This window comes from Gracilinanus agilis, chromosome 2 (genome assembly GCF_016433145.1).
Source record: "Gracilinanus agilis isolate LMUSP501 chromosome 2, AgileGrace, whole genome shotgun sequence".
Classification (NCBI taxonomy): Eukaryota; Metazoa; Chordata; class Mammalia; order Didelphimorphia; family Didelphidae; genus Gracilinanus; species Gracilinanus agilis.
Genome location: NC_058131.1, coordinates 657960232 through 657977779, shown reverse-complemented (window position 1 = coordinate 657977779; position 17548 = coordinate 657960232). Strand labels below are relative to the sequence as shown.

The 17548-nt window shown below is 32.5% G+C and overlaps 1 protein-coding gene across 3 annotated transcripts in view; it reads left to right on the top strand.

Annotated features, from left to right (window-relative positions):
• NRG3 (neuregulin 3) overlaps nucleotides 1–17548 on the top strand; it is a 1114098-nt gene that overhangs the window by 951314 nt on the left and 145236 nt on the right. For 2 of the 3 annotated variants that reach the window (XM_044662771.1, XM_044662770.1), the window contains exon 4: nucleotides 3216–3239. In XM_044662771.1, coding sequence (XP_044518706.1) covers nucleotides 3216–3239 — 24 coding nt within the window. Of the gene's footprint in view, nucleotides 1–3212; nucleotides 3240–17548 lie in introns of all 3 variants that reach the window. The other variant, XM_044662769.1, reaches the window with a different exon arrangement.

Sequence of the window (17548 nt, the reverse complement as noted above, 5' to 3'; positions counted from 1 at the left end):
CACATATTACTTAGAGTTGCCAAGACAACTGAAAAAATAAATGGATAACTCAACATTAAACCTCCAATATATGTCAGAGGAAGGACTTGAATCAAGGACTTCCTAAGGTTGAAATCAGCTTCCAATCTATTACAACATAAGTCTTCTCAGTATTATACTTAATAGCAGTGCTATTGACATTGTATAGTGAATTTGATCAAATTATTTCTATATTTTTCTTAAGAAGTCTCTGTCAGAAAAAAATAACATAACAAAAAAGCAAAGTTGGGTGCAATGGAAATTCAAACTGTGATCTATAAGATGAAAGAATTTTTCTTTGAGTTATTATTATAATTGGTTCTATTATCAAGTCCCTTACTCAAATTATTATTATCAATGTATATTTAAGTGCTGAGTGTCCTAGATTCTTCACAAAACAGAGAATTAGAGGTGCTCTAATTATTTTCAGTGAGATTTGCCTGTTTATGTGTATTATTCTGTCCTAGTTGAGCCAGATTCCTGAAATAACTTATTTCTGGTCATTTTTTTCTCTGTAATAAATTAAATTTATCAATCTTATTACTGCTAGACACAATCCCAAGAATCGTACCTTTTAATACGTTATATTCTTCTTTTCTGTGATAGAAGGTGACAGATTTTTTTCTTTTTAAGCTTTCTACTCATTTTCTTTTTGATTTTAATAATTTTAAAATTTATGTTTGATCACATCTGATCTCTCCTTGACATTTATTACCCTTGACACAAGTTGATAATGGCTTAACCTATTCAAATTGGTCTGAAATTGATCAAATTTACCATTTACTTCCTTGAGTAGTTTTTAATAATGTGAGTGTGATGATATGGGTGACATTTGGTAGCAGCCAGTGACATTTGGTAGAAAGTAGTCTTTTTGTCTTGATTTCACTCATCTGTAGCATAGGCTCAAATCTGCTATTTTATGATACCTTGAAATGCCCACAGAAGATGACTGCTCAGTTTCAATTATTTAAACAAGCAATCTTAAAAGATTTATTTAAAAATGACTATTTGAGGTCTTTTCTATAGCTTTTGTTGCATGGTAAAAAAACAAACAAATAAACAAACCAAAAAAACAACACAGGTTCTGGAGTTAGAGGACCTGGATTAAATTTCCACTTCTCATACTACCTGTGTGACCTTGGAAAATTTACTTAACACATATCATATATAACATATGGTTTGTAACATATTGTTTATGTAATATATAGTTTATTCATCTGAAAAATGAAGGAGTTGTTATCAGTGGTTTCTCAGTTTCCTTCTAGATCCTTATCCAATGGTATCATATTTTCTGGCATTAAGGAAGGAAATACACTTTTAAATTAAAATAATACTAATCCTCAGTTTCTTCAGTCAACAACAAATCAACCAGCAAAGGTTGATGAAGGAAAGACAATGATGATCCTGAAGTAAGGAAGAACTTTTAAAATTAGCCTCAGATATTTCCTAACTGTGTTATCCTTGGGAAGTCATTTTATCTCTGTTTTATTCAGTTCTTCCAATCTATAAAGTGGAATTTGTAAAGTTTTCCACAAACCTTACAAGTGCTATAAAAATGCTAACTTCTTTACTATGTTCAAGCACCATGTGCTAGGCACTGGGGATTTAAAGGCAAAACTAAAATAATCTCTGACCTCAAGGAACTTACTTTCCTTTGCAAGTGGCAACATGTACATATATACAACATTTATGAAAAAATAAATACAAAGTGACTTTTTTGCTGAAGGAAGATTATTTTCCAGGTGAGAGAACAAAGAAGACTTCAAAAAAGTGGTGGTATTTTTCCTTTACTTCAAAGGAAGCTATGAATTATAAGAAAGAGAGCTGAGCAAACTGTAACAGATATGGAGATTAGCCTGTATGAATAGAAACAGGTGATAGAAGGTCAAGTATGAGAAAGAGCAAGGACAACTTTTGGACAATAGAATGTGCGAGGATGAGTAATGTATAATAAGTCTGGAAAGAGAGGTTGGAGTCAGATTTTGAGTTCCAAGAAATGGCAAATCGAGAAGCTGCAAGTTGCTTCTAAGGGTAAGATGGAGTCCTTGGAATACATTTTTAAATAAGGGATTTGAACTTGATGACCCTTCAGGTCACTTCTAGCTATAGATCAATGATATTATTCACTTTCTTACTAATGTTGGCTCTCACTATATAACTTAACTCAATTGAGGCAGCTAAATATTACACAGACAATCTACATGTACCAAAAGAAATCCACAATCATATGAAAATTCCTTGGAATAATTATCTTTTAATAAAACATTTCCTTGAAGGGCAATACTCTTTCCTCAGTCTCTGATAGATCCTAACCCGCTGAAATGATTCAAATGAATTGGCAACTTTCTATCTATAAATACATAGAGAAGTTAAAATCTTAGAGAGATGCCTGAGGTACAAAAAAATTCAAGTGAATTTCACATGATAGACCAACAAAGAAGAATCTGGGATAGTGTCTGAACCTAAATCTTCCCAACTCCAAGTGCGGCACTAAACCACTGATATGAATTCATTCTCTCATTTATGTGTGTATATCTATACGTGAATTCATATATTTGCAAACATACACATACACAAGCACAGTTAAAATGTTTTTTCTTTCTCAAGCATGTTATTTAGTATTTGTGGAGCACTTGTAGTACACAAATGAGGATCAGTAAAAGAATACATAATTTACAATCTCAGAGAGTCGAATAGGGACACAGGTGAAATGATTTGTCCTTGGAACTTGACCTTGAATATATCAAAGACAAAGCTTGAACCTAGAATTTCCTGACTCCGAGGTCAGCCTTGTGTCTACATATTGTGGGTAGGTGCATATATGTGTGTTTTCTCCAAATAAGTTGGGTCTTTCTCTATATAGCATTTTTGTCTATAAGTGGGTTGTTTAAATTGTTCAATATTATAATGTTATGATTGTTTTCTTATGGTTACTCTTTTATTTACTATACTTTACCAAGTACTTTTAAAGATTCTCTTATGCCCTTTTATAAGCTAGACCTGGTTTCTATGTTATTCTATATACATTTTAAGTGTATCTATCTTATTTAAGAACAATATGCTTAGTAATTTAGTGTTATCTGCTCTGGATGGTTAATGCTTATAGTTTTTTTGTTTCATATGATTCTTTTCTAACCACTTTTTTTCTCTCTTTTTTTTCTGTTCCTTTTTCTTATATGCTTGCATTGGTGTAGCAGACCACTTGGGAATTGAATTCATGGGTAAGATATCACAATTTATCTCTTCAAAACTTTGAAAAGCTATTTTCTACAGTCATTCCAAATCATCTTTGGCTTCTGAATGTGTTTACTTTTGAATGTCTAATTGCTAGGCAATGGTTGAGATAAAAAATACCTTATGTATTCCTCACTTATATGACTCAATCTGACTTTATCCAGCATATTTATAACTGCCTTGTCTTAGAACTGGACTGATTATTTGCAATTTTATGTAGCCAGTTTTATATTTTTATGTCTTTTGAATTGTGGTTTCTTACTGAATATTTTATTTCAGAAAATAATATTTCTATTGTTTGGGCTATTCAAAACAGTTTTTATCCCCTAAAGAAAAATTAGACCTCACATTTCTCCTCTTGCACTTGGATTGCTAAAAAGTAATCATGGTTCTGTAATATCCGAGAGGTTACTGGCTGCAGATGGTGTTATTTTCTGTAATTTCTGACAACATTACACATTGGGTATGATAAGCTGAGAGTACATTACCAAATGAAATGGTGAGGAAAATCTTAGGAAAAACATTGAAGCTTTATATTAATATTGTTCAAAATGAGATGAGTCTATCTTAAATCCTTCCCAAGAGAGTTTCATTACGGATGTGTTTAAGAGACTGTTATGAGAAGTTTCGACAGTACAGAAGCCAAGGATAACCTTATAATAAAATGTCAATGGATTATGATTAAATCATACAAATTTTATATTTATTCATCCATCTCTAAGGATTTGTTTTTACAGAGAAAGTCAGTACTATACAAGAGGAGTTGACTATCTGCATATTGATGGCAGAAGGTATTTAAGAAAGGATGGAAAGGACATGGGAAGAGAAGGATGTGAGAAGATAATAAAGGCAATATTTTCAGATAGACCAAAAAACTACTAGAGATCAGGAGATTACAAAGCCAATGGATATGTTTTAAGTATGCCTTTCTTTACTGTCCCCAGAAATTGTTGGTACCTATCTCACAGTAACTCTAATTAAATATCCATGATTATATGTCTAGAATTACATTGGAAGGTAGATTTTGCTCCAATAATCTGGATTACACCAGATTTAACTGGAAGTGAGGAAAGAGAATGTCCTTTAGAGTGTGCTAAACACCAACAGGAATTTTCAGTTTGACTTGTTACATTAAAAGAGACTCTTCCCAAGTCTATGCTCAGAACCACTGATGAGGACAGGATAGAACCAAGCAGAATTATTAGAGTTTAATAACTTATTCATGGACCATATCTATATACACCATGGCAAAATGAGAATATTTGATTGCATTGATACCATGCTATGATAATGATGATCTTAAATAATCATAGGGAAATTTTGATGAACCATTCTGTCTGATGTCTGAGGATTATATAAAATATATTTAAAGTCTGAGGGGAAATATTAGATACAGTAAATATATAATTAGTTGGTCCTGTGAGGGCTTGATTGAGCCAATCAGGATATTGTTACTCCATGGCAAGATACTCCCCAGATGTTATTATTATTCCTAATATTATGTTCCACATTATTATAGTTGAGATAACCAAAGCTTAGAGGAATTAAGGACTTTTCACAGATACTAAGTATCAGAAGTAGGATTTAAATGCAGAGTCTACTGAATTCCAGATTCAATACTCTTTATTATACCATGCTAGTTAAAAGGAAATTTTCCTTTCTGAATTAGAGCTACCCTCCTGAATGCTGGTAAAGTTGTTGACACTTAAAAAAATACCATATACATATGCATACACAAATATGTATACACACATATATATGTAAAAAAAATATATATATCACCATATGTACATATATATATATAAGCACACACACATATATATGTATATACATACATATGTATGTATATATATATAATGTATTCACTGTGTGTATATGACAGATATTTATCTACTTATTTATCCACCTCCCTAATCATTGCCTTATAATCTGCCTCTATGTATGTGTGTGTATGTATCTTTCTGTCTGTCTGTCTATCTATCTATCTATCTATCTATCTATCTATCTATCTGTCTGTCTGTCTGTCTAGCCATCTATCTATTATGTATATATCAGTATAAACGTATATGCATACACATATATATTATGCATATATGGACCTATATCATATACACCAATATTTCATAAATCAGTGATTTCAGCTGAGTGGGTATTCCTTTGAGTGACCAAGATTCTATGCAGTGAATCGATAATCATCTTTCAGACAATATAGTAATACTACTCTTTGAATAAAGCTAGGTTTTTCCTTGGATGAAAAAAAATGTCCTTTATGACCAACTCTTGGTAGGAAGCCTATCTAATGAGATAGGGTCTATCGACATTCTATCTGACCTTTTAGAACTCAGGGTGACCATATCATGAGTTCTAAAAGGAGGAAATTAATATTATATTAATATATGTATGTGCCTATATGAATGTATATATATATATATATATGTGTGTATTTTACGTGCATATGTATGCATGTAGATATTATAAAATTATAGATGTCATCAAAGCTTTTGATTTAATCAATCTATCTAAACTGTGGACTAGACAGACAATTCATGGATATGTCTATCGAATCGGTTTATTTATAAATGACTCATAACTCACACAGATACACATTATAATATTATACATAATGAATAGACACATATGCCTATATACATACAAAATATGTATATAAATAGGTGCACAGAAACATAGACATTATCACAAGAGACTGTAGCTGTGTATTCCAGCAATGACTTTGGAAATTATGTTAGGAAATGTCAGAGGAGCCAGACCTTTGTGTATGTACCCAGAAGGCAGTAAGTGGTGATGGATGTGAGGATGGGAGAAGACATCACTGACCTCTCTCTTGCTCCCTCAGTGCCACTATTATTAGACACATTAAATGAGTAATAAGCAACACATGCACCTGAGAGCTTAGACAGGCTGAACTAGGCTTTGCAAGGAAAGGGGATTTCAAAAAAATCGAGGAAAGGAGAAAAGAATATTCATCTAGAAGTTATGAGTTTTCCCCTTTGTTATACTTGCTTAAAATGCCTATTTCCCTTGGATTCAATTTCCTTGTGAGAGAGAGTGTTTAAGCAAATATTATGAGGATATTGTGGTACTTTGGTCCTTGCTATATCTTATTAGTACATATCACTCTCTAAAAATTAGTTTATGCTAACTGAAATCATGAAGATGAAAAATGGTTCAGTTATGTTGGAGAACACATTTCATGGAGGATCATGAGATATAGTACTAGAACCCACAACTCTTCAGAGTTAGATCAAGAAATTTGAAGGGATGAGTAGCCTCTTCTATGGTCGCAACCTAAAAGTATTTCAGGGACTCATAATATGTATGTATGTGTATATGTATATATATATATATATATATGCATATTTACATATGTTTATGTGTCTATATAGGGAATATGTATATATATATTCATACATACACATCGGTGTAGATGTGAAATTCTGTATTAGTACTATGTATTATATTGCAAAGTAATATAAGTAATAAAAACATGATAGTTAAAAATAGTTCTGAAAGATTCTAAGAAAAATTTATCTTTTTTTATTTGTAATTTTAAAAAGTTGATGTGAAGTCAGTAACTGAAAAAATAGCACTTTAGAGCAACTATTTAACTGTCTATTAGATATAATGAAAAGAATACTGGATATAAAATCAGGAAACTTTGGAATTTCTGCTCTGGTATTTACCAGCTACATCACCATGAGTAAGTCATCTAATTCTGTGTTTCTATTTTCTTCACCTGTAAAATTGACATAAATCATTCAACTCATTTTTCCTAGTATGTTTTAAAGAAATGAAAGTGCTGTATAAGAGTGAATTACAATGATTATTTATTTTGATTAAAAGAACTGAGAATTTAGAGTCTTCTCTTTATACTTCTTGTGAGGTCATACAGGATATAGCGTAATAAATTTTTTTGAAAAAAACCTCTTTAAAATGGCTTAGTGAGCCAACCAATCAATTAAATGAGCCAGCTAGCTTAAAATAGTTCACGTAGGATAGGTTTGCAAGGCATGTTGTTCATGGAAAGGCATTATTCTATAAGAATTAACTAGTCAAGGTTTTAGGTGCTCTAACTCTAAGTCAATCTCATTTTTTTGGAGGGGAGGATAAATGATCTCTTTTTCCCAAAAAAGGTCATTATCTCTGATAAAATATCTGTGATACTTTCCCATTAGAAAACTTTTTAAAAACAGGTGCAGTGCCATTTTGAAATGGATTTGTATGCTACACATCACTCTGAGAACAGCACTAAAGATCTTTTATGGAAATTTACTAATTCTCATTTGTCAGTGTACAGAGTTAAATGTCTTTCCTCTGATTGCAACATTGTTCTCTGGCTTTGCTATCAAAGAAAGCCTTGTCTTTACAAAATGGCAATACAAAATTCTCGTTCATAGCAACTTGGATAATGTAATTTAAAAAGAATGTACATCTGAACTGAGCTTTGGAAACTGTGTGTTCTGTGATTCAAAAAAGGTTCTATGATGTAGAACACTTTCTCATATGCTTATTGATACTTTTGATTTCTTTATCTGAAAATTGCCTATTCATATCCCTTGCCCATTTATCAATTGGGGAATGGCTTGATTTTTATACAATTGCTTTAACTCCTTGTATATTTGAGTAATTAGACCCCTGTCAGAGTTTTTTGTTATAAATATTTTTTCCCAATTTGTTGTTTCCCTTCAGATTTTGGCTGCATTGTTTTTGTTTGTACAAAAGCTTTTTAGTTTGATATAATCAAAATCATTTAATTTACATTTTGTAATTTTCTCTAATTCTTGCTTGGTTTTAAAATCTTTCCTTTCCCAGAGATCTGACAAGTATACTATTCTGTGTTAATTTAACTTATTTATAGTTTCCCTCTTTATATTCAAGTCATTCAGCCATTCTGAATTTATCTTAGTGTAGGGTAGGAGATGTTGATCTAAACCTAATCTCTCCCATATTGTTTTCCAAATTTTCCAGCAGGTTTTGTCAAATAGTGGATTTTTAGTCCCAAAAGTTGGGCTTTTGGGGTTTATCATACACTGTCTTGCTGATGTCCCTTACCCCAAGTCTATTCCACTGATCCTCCTCTCTGTCTCTTAGCCAGTACCATATTGTTTTGATGACTGCTGCTTTATAGTATAGTTTAATATCTGGTACTGCTAGACCACCTTCCTTCACATTTTTTTCATTATTTCCTTTGATATACTTGATCATTTGTTATTCCAAATGAAATTTGTTATAGTTTTTTCTAATCCAGTTAAAAAGTTTTTTGGTAGTTTGATAGGTATGGCGCTGAATAGGTAAATTAATTTGGGTAGAATGGTCATTTTTATTATGTTAGGTAGTCCTAACCATGAGCAATCAATGTTTAGAGAAATGCAAATCAAAACAACTCTGAGATATCACCTCACACCTAGCAGATTGGCTAAAATGAAAGAAGGGGAGAATAATGAATGTTGGAGGGGATGTTGCAAAATTGGGACATTAATGCATTGCTGGTGGAGTTGTGAACTGATCCAACCATTTTGGATAACATTTTGGAACTTTGCTCAAAGGACTATAAAAGAATGTCTGCCCTTTGATCCAGCCATACCATTGTTGGATTTGTACCCCAAAGAAATCATAGATAAACAGACTTGTACGAAAATATTTATAGCTGCACTTTTTATGGTGGCAAAAAACTGGAAAAGGAGGGTATGCCTTTCAATTGGGGAATGGCTGAACAAATTGTGGTATATGCTGGTGATGGAATACTATTGTGCTCAAAGGAATAATAAACTGGAGGAATTCCATGTGAACTGGAACAATCTCCAGGAAGTGATGCAGAGCGAAAAGAGCAGAGCCCGAAGAACATTGTACACAGAGACCAATACACTGTGGTAAATAGAATGTAATGGACTTCTGTACTAGCAGCAATGCAATAACCCAGGATAATTCTGAGGGATTTATGGTAAAGAAAGCTACCCACATTCAGAAGAAGAACTGCAGGAGTGGAAACACAGAAGAAAAGCAACTGCTTGAACACATGGGTTGAGGCAGACATGATTGGGGATGTAGACTCAAAACTACCACCCCAATGCAATTATCAACAATTTGGAAATAGGTCTTGATCAGTGACACATGTCAAAACCAGTGGAAATGTGCATTGGCTATGGGGCAGGGAAGGAGGTCAGAGGGTGAAGGGAAAGTAAGAGCATGAATCATATAACCATGTTCATTTTTCTAAAAAATAAGTAATATTAAATGTTTAAAAAAAGGTTTTATGATATTGGGAATGATTGAAGAGTAAAAATTGTTTCCCACAGAGGAAAGACCATAACAGATTCATTGAAAAATGATATATCAAAGTATAGACTCCCATAAAGTTATGGACTTCCCTGTGTATTAATATATAGACATAGTAAAAGATATTAATACTATCTTCAGACAAACTGAATTATGGACAAACTGTCCATAATTAAATACATTCTCATGAGAGTCAAATGTTGTCTGTTTAAAATTTGATGGGTAAAAAGTATGAATTTTATTCTCTCTAATATTATCCTAACTATGTAAAAGGAGAAAAGTTGATTTATTCTTATTTTTATTGTGTCATTTCTAAATCAATAAAAGAACTTTTCTGTACTAATTGAGCAATGGAATAAGGTACTCTTCTCTTTTTAAAGTGTTTTCTCTAATGTGGGGGAAACACTATTTTGACACTTGGGGGAAATGTGATTTTTAATAAAATAAGAAATCTTTCCAGTTTGATTTTCATTCTAAATATTAACCCCAAAATACATACAAAATACATACCAAATACATACATGTATATATAACACAATACAAAGATACAGTTTTATATAATAAAACTATTAGTCTCCATTACAGAATGCTTGCTTTATAATTTAAGAAAACAATGAACCCCTTAGTCACTTTCAAAACTTCACTGCTTGTCTCTACTTCTTTCTGAAATCTCTAATGATTTCCTTTTTGAAAAGAATTTCAGTTTAAAAAATGCTTCAGCCCCACCCCTTTTTGTACCATTATTTCTAACTTCCCTCTCCTCACAACTTAACCAAGTTAAAAATGAAAGGAGAAAAAATATTTAAATAACTATATTTGTGCAAAATTTATTCACAGAGTAGTTGCATATCTCTTAAAATGCATATCTCTTCCTGACTCCACTTGATCACTCCTTCAGGAGATGTGTAATATGCATTATCAGATCTTTTGGCGACATTGTCCATCATTGCTTTGATTATATTTCCTTAAGTCTTTCAAAGGTATTTTCTTTTATAATGATGTTATCCTTAGAGAAATTATTCTGCTGGTTCTGCTCCCTTTCCTCTAAATTGGTTCCTGATTGGCCAGATGCTCTAAAATTATCATTCATTAATTCCTCCAATAAAATAAAATTTCATAATATTTATATGCTAAAATTTATCCAACCATTCCCCGATTGATGGGCACATAAGAAATTCTAGTTCTTATTCTTTCTAATCTCCCCATCAGGAACTTGTTTTGCTTATATTTCTTTCTTCATTATTTCCCTCAACCTTCTTCTCTATCTGTACTTTCAACTTTTACCCTATTTAGGGGGAAAATTCTAGAATATATATTTATATCTGTATATGTATAAAATCTACATGTATAATGTACACACATATGTATATATGTTGGCGTTTTCTTTAATTTGTTCACATATTCAGATGTAAATACTAAATAACTGCTTTGTACCAGGGCAATATTCTGCCTGCACTGAATTTATGCAGGAGTTGAAAGGTACTTTTTTTCTCACACAGTATTTTATTCTATTCATTGTTGTACTAACCTATAGTTCACAGGATGAAACATCACTGGACACTGGAGATTCAGAGCATTTGATCTTCTGGGCTCTCTATAGCATTTCGGGACAAAGTACTAGGGTCCTCCCAGTCCCTGAAATCGTTGACTTCTGCATATCATGCATGTGCCTGCTTCTCTGGTTCATCCTATGAAGTGCTGAGGATTATGACCTCACTATGACTTTTTTTGAGAGTCCTCCAATTTTACTGCTTCTGGACACAAAACTTTACCAGCTATAAATTGTATCTGGGCAAACTCTAATCACTTTGGGCACCTTTGCCTTTAGTGGCACTGCCATTGCTATTATCCTATTTACCTGTTTCTAACTTTTTGTGCATTTGGGATGCATGTGTGAAAGAAGTCACTTACAGTATTTCACTGAATTTTTTTAATCATTACCTTGTTTTTTCATCTGATGCAAATTTCATATTTTCCCTGCAGTAGACATGTGGCATCTATGCTACTGGCCTGTATTCACTCAGCTATTTTGTGCGTAATTTCCAATTAACAGTTTCTTATATATTTTAATCTAATAAGTTAATAAATATTTAGTGAGTCCTACTATAGAAATAGCACTGTGGTATCAGGAATACAAATACAAAACAAAAGGGTCCTTTACTCAAGGAAATTAAAACCTATTTGAAAAACAAATTACTTATAGTAGCTAATTTCACAGTAGCAAGTTAAAGTTTACAAACATTTTGTTCATTTGACTTTGACCACAATCCTTTAAGAAAATATTATTTCCCCCATTTTACTGATAGGAAAACTGCCAGAGAGAAAAAAGAGGTTAACATTCTAGGTCACACAGCATTAAAGTATCTGCATCGGTATTTGAACACAGGTCTTTTTGACTCCAAGTTCACCACCCAGCTACAACTTAAAAGAAAGCCAACATTCCTTGAAACATCCAGAAACTATGTTAATATAATATATAATATGTTAAGGGTTGTTTATTTTTTTAAATACTTTTCCTTTTAATAAGTCTCTGACTCTATTCATATGGCTATTTCTTCCTCTAGTACACATCACAGTCTAGCAATACAATATTTTCCTGTGTATGTCTTTTCCTAGTCCTTCCATAAAGTTCTTAACCTCAGGAAACAATTCATGCATAGATAAATTAATGTGTTGAATACCTTCTTCTCTGACTTTTGGTATTTTTATTTAACAGCACAGTACTTTGTTTCGCCAACTGTTATCACTCACTCTTGGTGTATTATTGCCTTATTTTATTTTCTGGTCATTTATTTCCTTGATGCTGCTCTTAGTTTCCCTTGTATATATATCCTCATATAATGTATAATATATACATTATATGAGGACATATAAATCCTCATTAATAAAAGGATGGTGGAAATGAGGAGTCCAAAGGAAGGAGAAAATAAGAGTTTCTTCACTTATAAAATATGAGAGCAAATGAAGGAATTTAGGATATTTAGCTTGGAGAAGAGTTAGGGAAGGATATAATAACTTTCTTCAAGTATTTAAAGGTTATAAAAGAAAAGGGATTAGACTCATTCAGGTTGGTCTCAGAAGGTACATCTAATATTAATGCACAAAATTGCTTTGGAGGCCTCTTAAAAGTCTAGGATCCTTTGATTATAAGTTGCAGTTAGACAAATTTAGATTTCTTCTAAGTCTTAATGACTTCTAACTTGGCCTTTATTTATTAGTGAGATAGGCAATAAGATAAAAATATAGGATATTTCCAAGTAGGAAATTATCTTGCTCAGAAGAAAACCAGCACAATTGTAGAAAATATTGAGTGTTGAAATAATCATTCATTTATATATCTCTAGAGTCTATTTATGTATTTATTAATTTGTTACATTTCTCCATGGTTATAGGATTCATGTTCTATCCCTCCCATCCTCCAATCCCCTCCCTTATTGATATTTGCATTAGTGTGTTCATTTTGAGTCAATATTCCTAATTATATCCCCATCCACCCATGTGATCCGGCAGTTGTTTTTCTTCTGTGTTTCTACTCCCATAGTTCTTCCTCTGAATGTGAATAACATTCTTTCTCATAAGTCCCTCAGAAATGTCCTGGATCATTGCATTGTTGCTAGTAGAGAAGTCCATTACATTCAATTTTACCACAGTGTATCTGTCTTAGTTGAATCAGAACTGTTTATTTGCTGGTGACTGACAACTTAGAGAGAATAAACATTTAATGGTCCAATTGGTTTTTCTACATGCATTGCTGGGCTGAGACAATCCTCAGCTTAGGTGCTGGCATTTTGTGAGTTACAGCTTTTCCTGGATCCTGGAATTTTCCATACTTATCTCACTATTCAAAACCACTGTTTACAGTGGGTTTGAGTGAATTAAATAATCTCATAATTATTGTTTTACCCATCTGTTCTAAAAACAACAACAGCTCAGGATGGGACTGGATGAGAACTCAACTCCTTCAGAAACAGAGAAGGGCCAACATCTGAAATGGTAATTCCAAAGCATCTGCCCATTCCTCACTTTGCATGCAAAATAATCCCTCCAAAACTTGTAGCAATAAATAGTTGACCCAAGTATTCAAGTTGGAAGAAACTAAAGATAAATTCATTTTTATTTCACCATCCCTCTCTCTTGGCCATAAGAAATAAATAGGGAGATAAAGTTGTTTTGACCACTTTCTTACAGATTTATTCAACTTCTTTAGCAAATTTTGTTCTACTCCTAGCCTTGGTTATGTATATGGGGAGTGAATCTCCTTAGCAAGTAGCATTTGGATATTTAAAAAGAGGCAAAGGGAAAGGGCTCATTGCTTCTGGATTGTTCAATTCAACATTTATTTTTACTGAGTATATCTGATCAGTTGGCAATTTCTGTTGATTTTATTGCCATGCCTACATAAGTTCTATTCCTATGCCCAATATGAATATATTTTTCTAAATTTCATGTTAATTTTTTCTCAATCCAGCAAACTACTTATTAGTTACATACGTTGTATGGAAAATGCTGAGTTGCTTGGAGAGATAAGCCCTTGTTTCATGTAGCTTACTATCTAGTAGAGAGATAGATATAACACACACAAACAATTATAATGTACATATAGAAAGTGCTTAATAGATACAAAGTATTATGTGAAAATTTAGGATATTGGTAGAGGGAAGTATACATAGCTGGGTCAATCATGCAAGCTTTAGAATATTGGGTAAGATTTAAGAAATTAGAATGCTTAGAATTAATTTCCATCCCTGCTATTAATTACCATTGTTTCCCTTGCCAAGTCACAGCCTGCATAGATTTCAATTTTATTGCTTAAATTTAGGGGCTTAAGAGAGATGATCCCTATATCACTTCCTAGCTCCTTATCCTGTGATCCTATGTGGGGTACAAATTTCCTTAATATTTTTTCTCTGTATTATTTTGTCTCATTTTTAAGTCCTTAGTAACTAAAAGGCAATTAGTAGATTGACTTTGGAGATGGAGATAAGAGGCAGATTTCCTATCTAAAAATAGTGATTCTGTAGAACAACAGTAGGATGATATAGTAGCTTGTGTTTTGGTGTTCAAGGAGAATGTGAACCTTCTGAGGACAGTGAAATAATATTTTGTTTTAGTTATCATTTTTCCTCTTTGTATTCTCAGCACCTCAAATAATATTTGGAATGTATGTACATAATAAATATTTTTGAATGGAATTGAATTGCTCTGACTAGTGGTTATCAGTGGTTTTAGCAGTCATAAATAGGTCACAAGCCAGGGAAGAATCTAATTGAGACCTGATTGGAGAAAAGAATCAAGGAACCTGGTGAACAGTTGATTTCACAGAGACATTTTTGCTATAAACTAATCACTGATGCACTTTAAGTTTTCCTATTTAGCTGATGTTAAATGCTTCTATTCCCCAAAGAGTACAGATGCACATGTTTTTGCTTTTTACACCCTATAAGAGTTTTTTTTATACTTTTAATTTAATTTTATTTTTAATTACATGTAGAAAAATTTTTTGACAATTGTTTTATGATATTTTGTGATTCAGATGTTCTTCCTTCTTCCCCAAAGTGGTAAAATATCAGATATAAGTTATACCAATATGTTCATGTGGTGCATATTTTCTATATTCATTATGTCATGACTAAAGACATATATCTCATATAAAATTTAAAAAATTCATGAAGGAAATAAAATGAAGGATGGAATGCTTTGATCTGTACTCAGAATTGAACAATTCCTTCTTTGAATAGCAAATTTTCCTTTTTTAAAAAAATGTTGAATCCCTTAGAGTTATTTTAAAGCCATGTTTTACTGATAAGAGTTTAGTCCTTCACAGTTTATTAGTATGTCTATTTGTCACTGTTCTCCTGGTTCTGCTCACTTCATTTTTAATCAGTTTATGTCTTTTCAGGTTTTTCTGAAACCATCTTGTTCATCATTTCTTATGATTCAGTAGTTTTCCTTTATAGCTATATACCATAGCTCATTCAGCCATCCCCCAATTGATGGATGCACCCCCAGTTTCAATTTGTGAATACAAAAAGAACTGATTAAAATATTTAGGTATAGGTAGGTCTTTTTCCTGTACTGCTGATCTCTTTGCCATACAAACCCAATAGTGTTGTTGTTAGCTCAAAAGATATGGATAGTTTTATGGCCCTTTGTGCATGATTCCAAACTGCTTTCCAGAGTGGTAATATCAGTTCACAGTTCCACAAAAATACATTTGTGTCTCACTTTTCCCAAATCCCCTTCACCATTTATCATTTTCCTTTTTTCTGTTATATTAACTATTCTCGTAGATGTGAGGTGGTATCTTAGAGTTGTTTTAATTTGCATTTCTCTCATCAATAGTAATTTGGATCTTTTCCTTAAATGAATATAGGTTTTCCCCCTCCTTCCCTTTCCTACACAATAGAAGCTATCAGCTGGTAAAATTTTAAATTATGTCTTTTGTGTTTCCACTTCATAGTTAATTCTCTGGAGGTGAACATTCACAAGTTATTCTTCAAAAATTAAATCTGTAATTGTATATAATATTCTCTTGGTTCTATCCACTTAAACCTTTATTATCTCATGTTTTGTATAGTTTTAATTACTTTCACCTGAGAGCTGCTTTTTCATATCCTGTGACCATTTATTAATTAGAGAATGCATTGTAGTCTTATAAATTTTGCTCAGTTCTCTATATATGTAAGAAATGAGGTCTTTGTCAAAGACACTTGCTTTAATTTCCCCCAATTTGTTATTTGCTCCTAGTCTTAGTTGCATTGGTTTTGTTTGTACAGAAACTTTTAAATTTAATATAATCAAAATTATCTATTACATTTTTGTAACATTTTATATGTCTTTGGTTTTAAATTCTTCCCTTATCTATAAGAATGATAGATAAACTTTTCCCTGTTCTCCTAATTTGTTTATGGTATCTCCCTATATTTCTAGATCAAGTATTCATTTGTCTTTATCTTGATATTTGATAGGAGATATTGTCTGTGATATAGTTTCTGCCATAGCTTGTAAGTTTCCCCAGATTTTTGTCAAATAATGAATTCTTCCCCCAATAACTTGGACCTTTGGGTTTCTCGAACATTAAGTTACTATGATCATTAACATTGTGAGAAATATATTTTCAAAGAAACTTAAATCAATGAGACATTTTCCCCAAGGTAGTTCCTTTTACTAAAGGATCAACTCTCAGTGATGGGCAAACTATGGGGTCAGATGTGGCCCCCTGGAATGTTCTATCCAGCCATGGGACATTATTCCTAATTTGACGAATAAAATGAGTAGGATACAATACAATGAAAGAGTTGCCTTAGAAACAGACTGACAGATGAACAGTTCCTTTCCTTTGCCCCCTCTTTAAAAAGTTTGTCCATCACTGCTCTTAGATGATTTGTCTCTCAACCAAATTTATCTTAGGATGTGGAAATCTATTTGCAGTAATGAGTACTATGGCCACTATCTTCACATCTGTAACATATTTGGATTCCTCATACCTTCTTCATTCCCTTTCTTGATGATCCTTTTAAGAAGTCATATTGGCCATCTGAGTTTCTTAAAAGTCAAAACGATTGCAAAATCATTTCTAAAGGAATGACTGAGGTAATACTACTAACTGGACATTTTAACATCATTGCTCAGGTAAATTTTTCGTCATACAATCTCCTTTTAAAAACATTTCTTTCCAAACTATTTGTGATAATGGAGAGTCAAATGAGTAGAGCAAAGAGAACATTATATACAGCTACAAATTTTATATTTGAAGAATAACATGGGAATATTCACTTCCAGAGAATGAACTAAGAAGTGGAAACATAAAAGACATAATCTATATATTTGGCTGAATGATGCCTTCTTTGGTATGGGGAGGGAATGAGCAGCTGAATGAAGAAAGAAAGAAAGAAAGGAAGGAAGGAAGGAAGGAAGGAAGGAAAGAAGGAAGGAAGGAAGGAAGGGAAGGAGGGAGGGAGGGAGGGAGGAAGGAAGGAAGAGAGGGAGGGAGGGAGGAAGG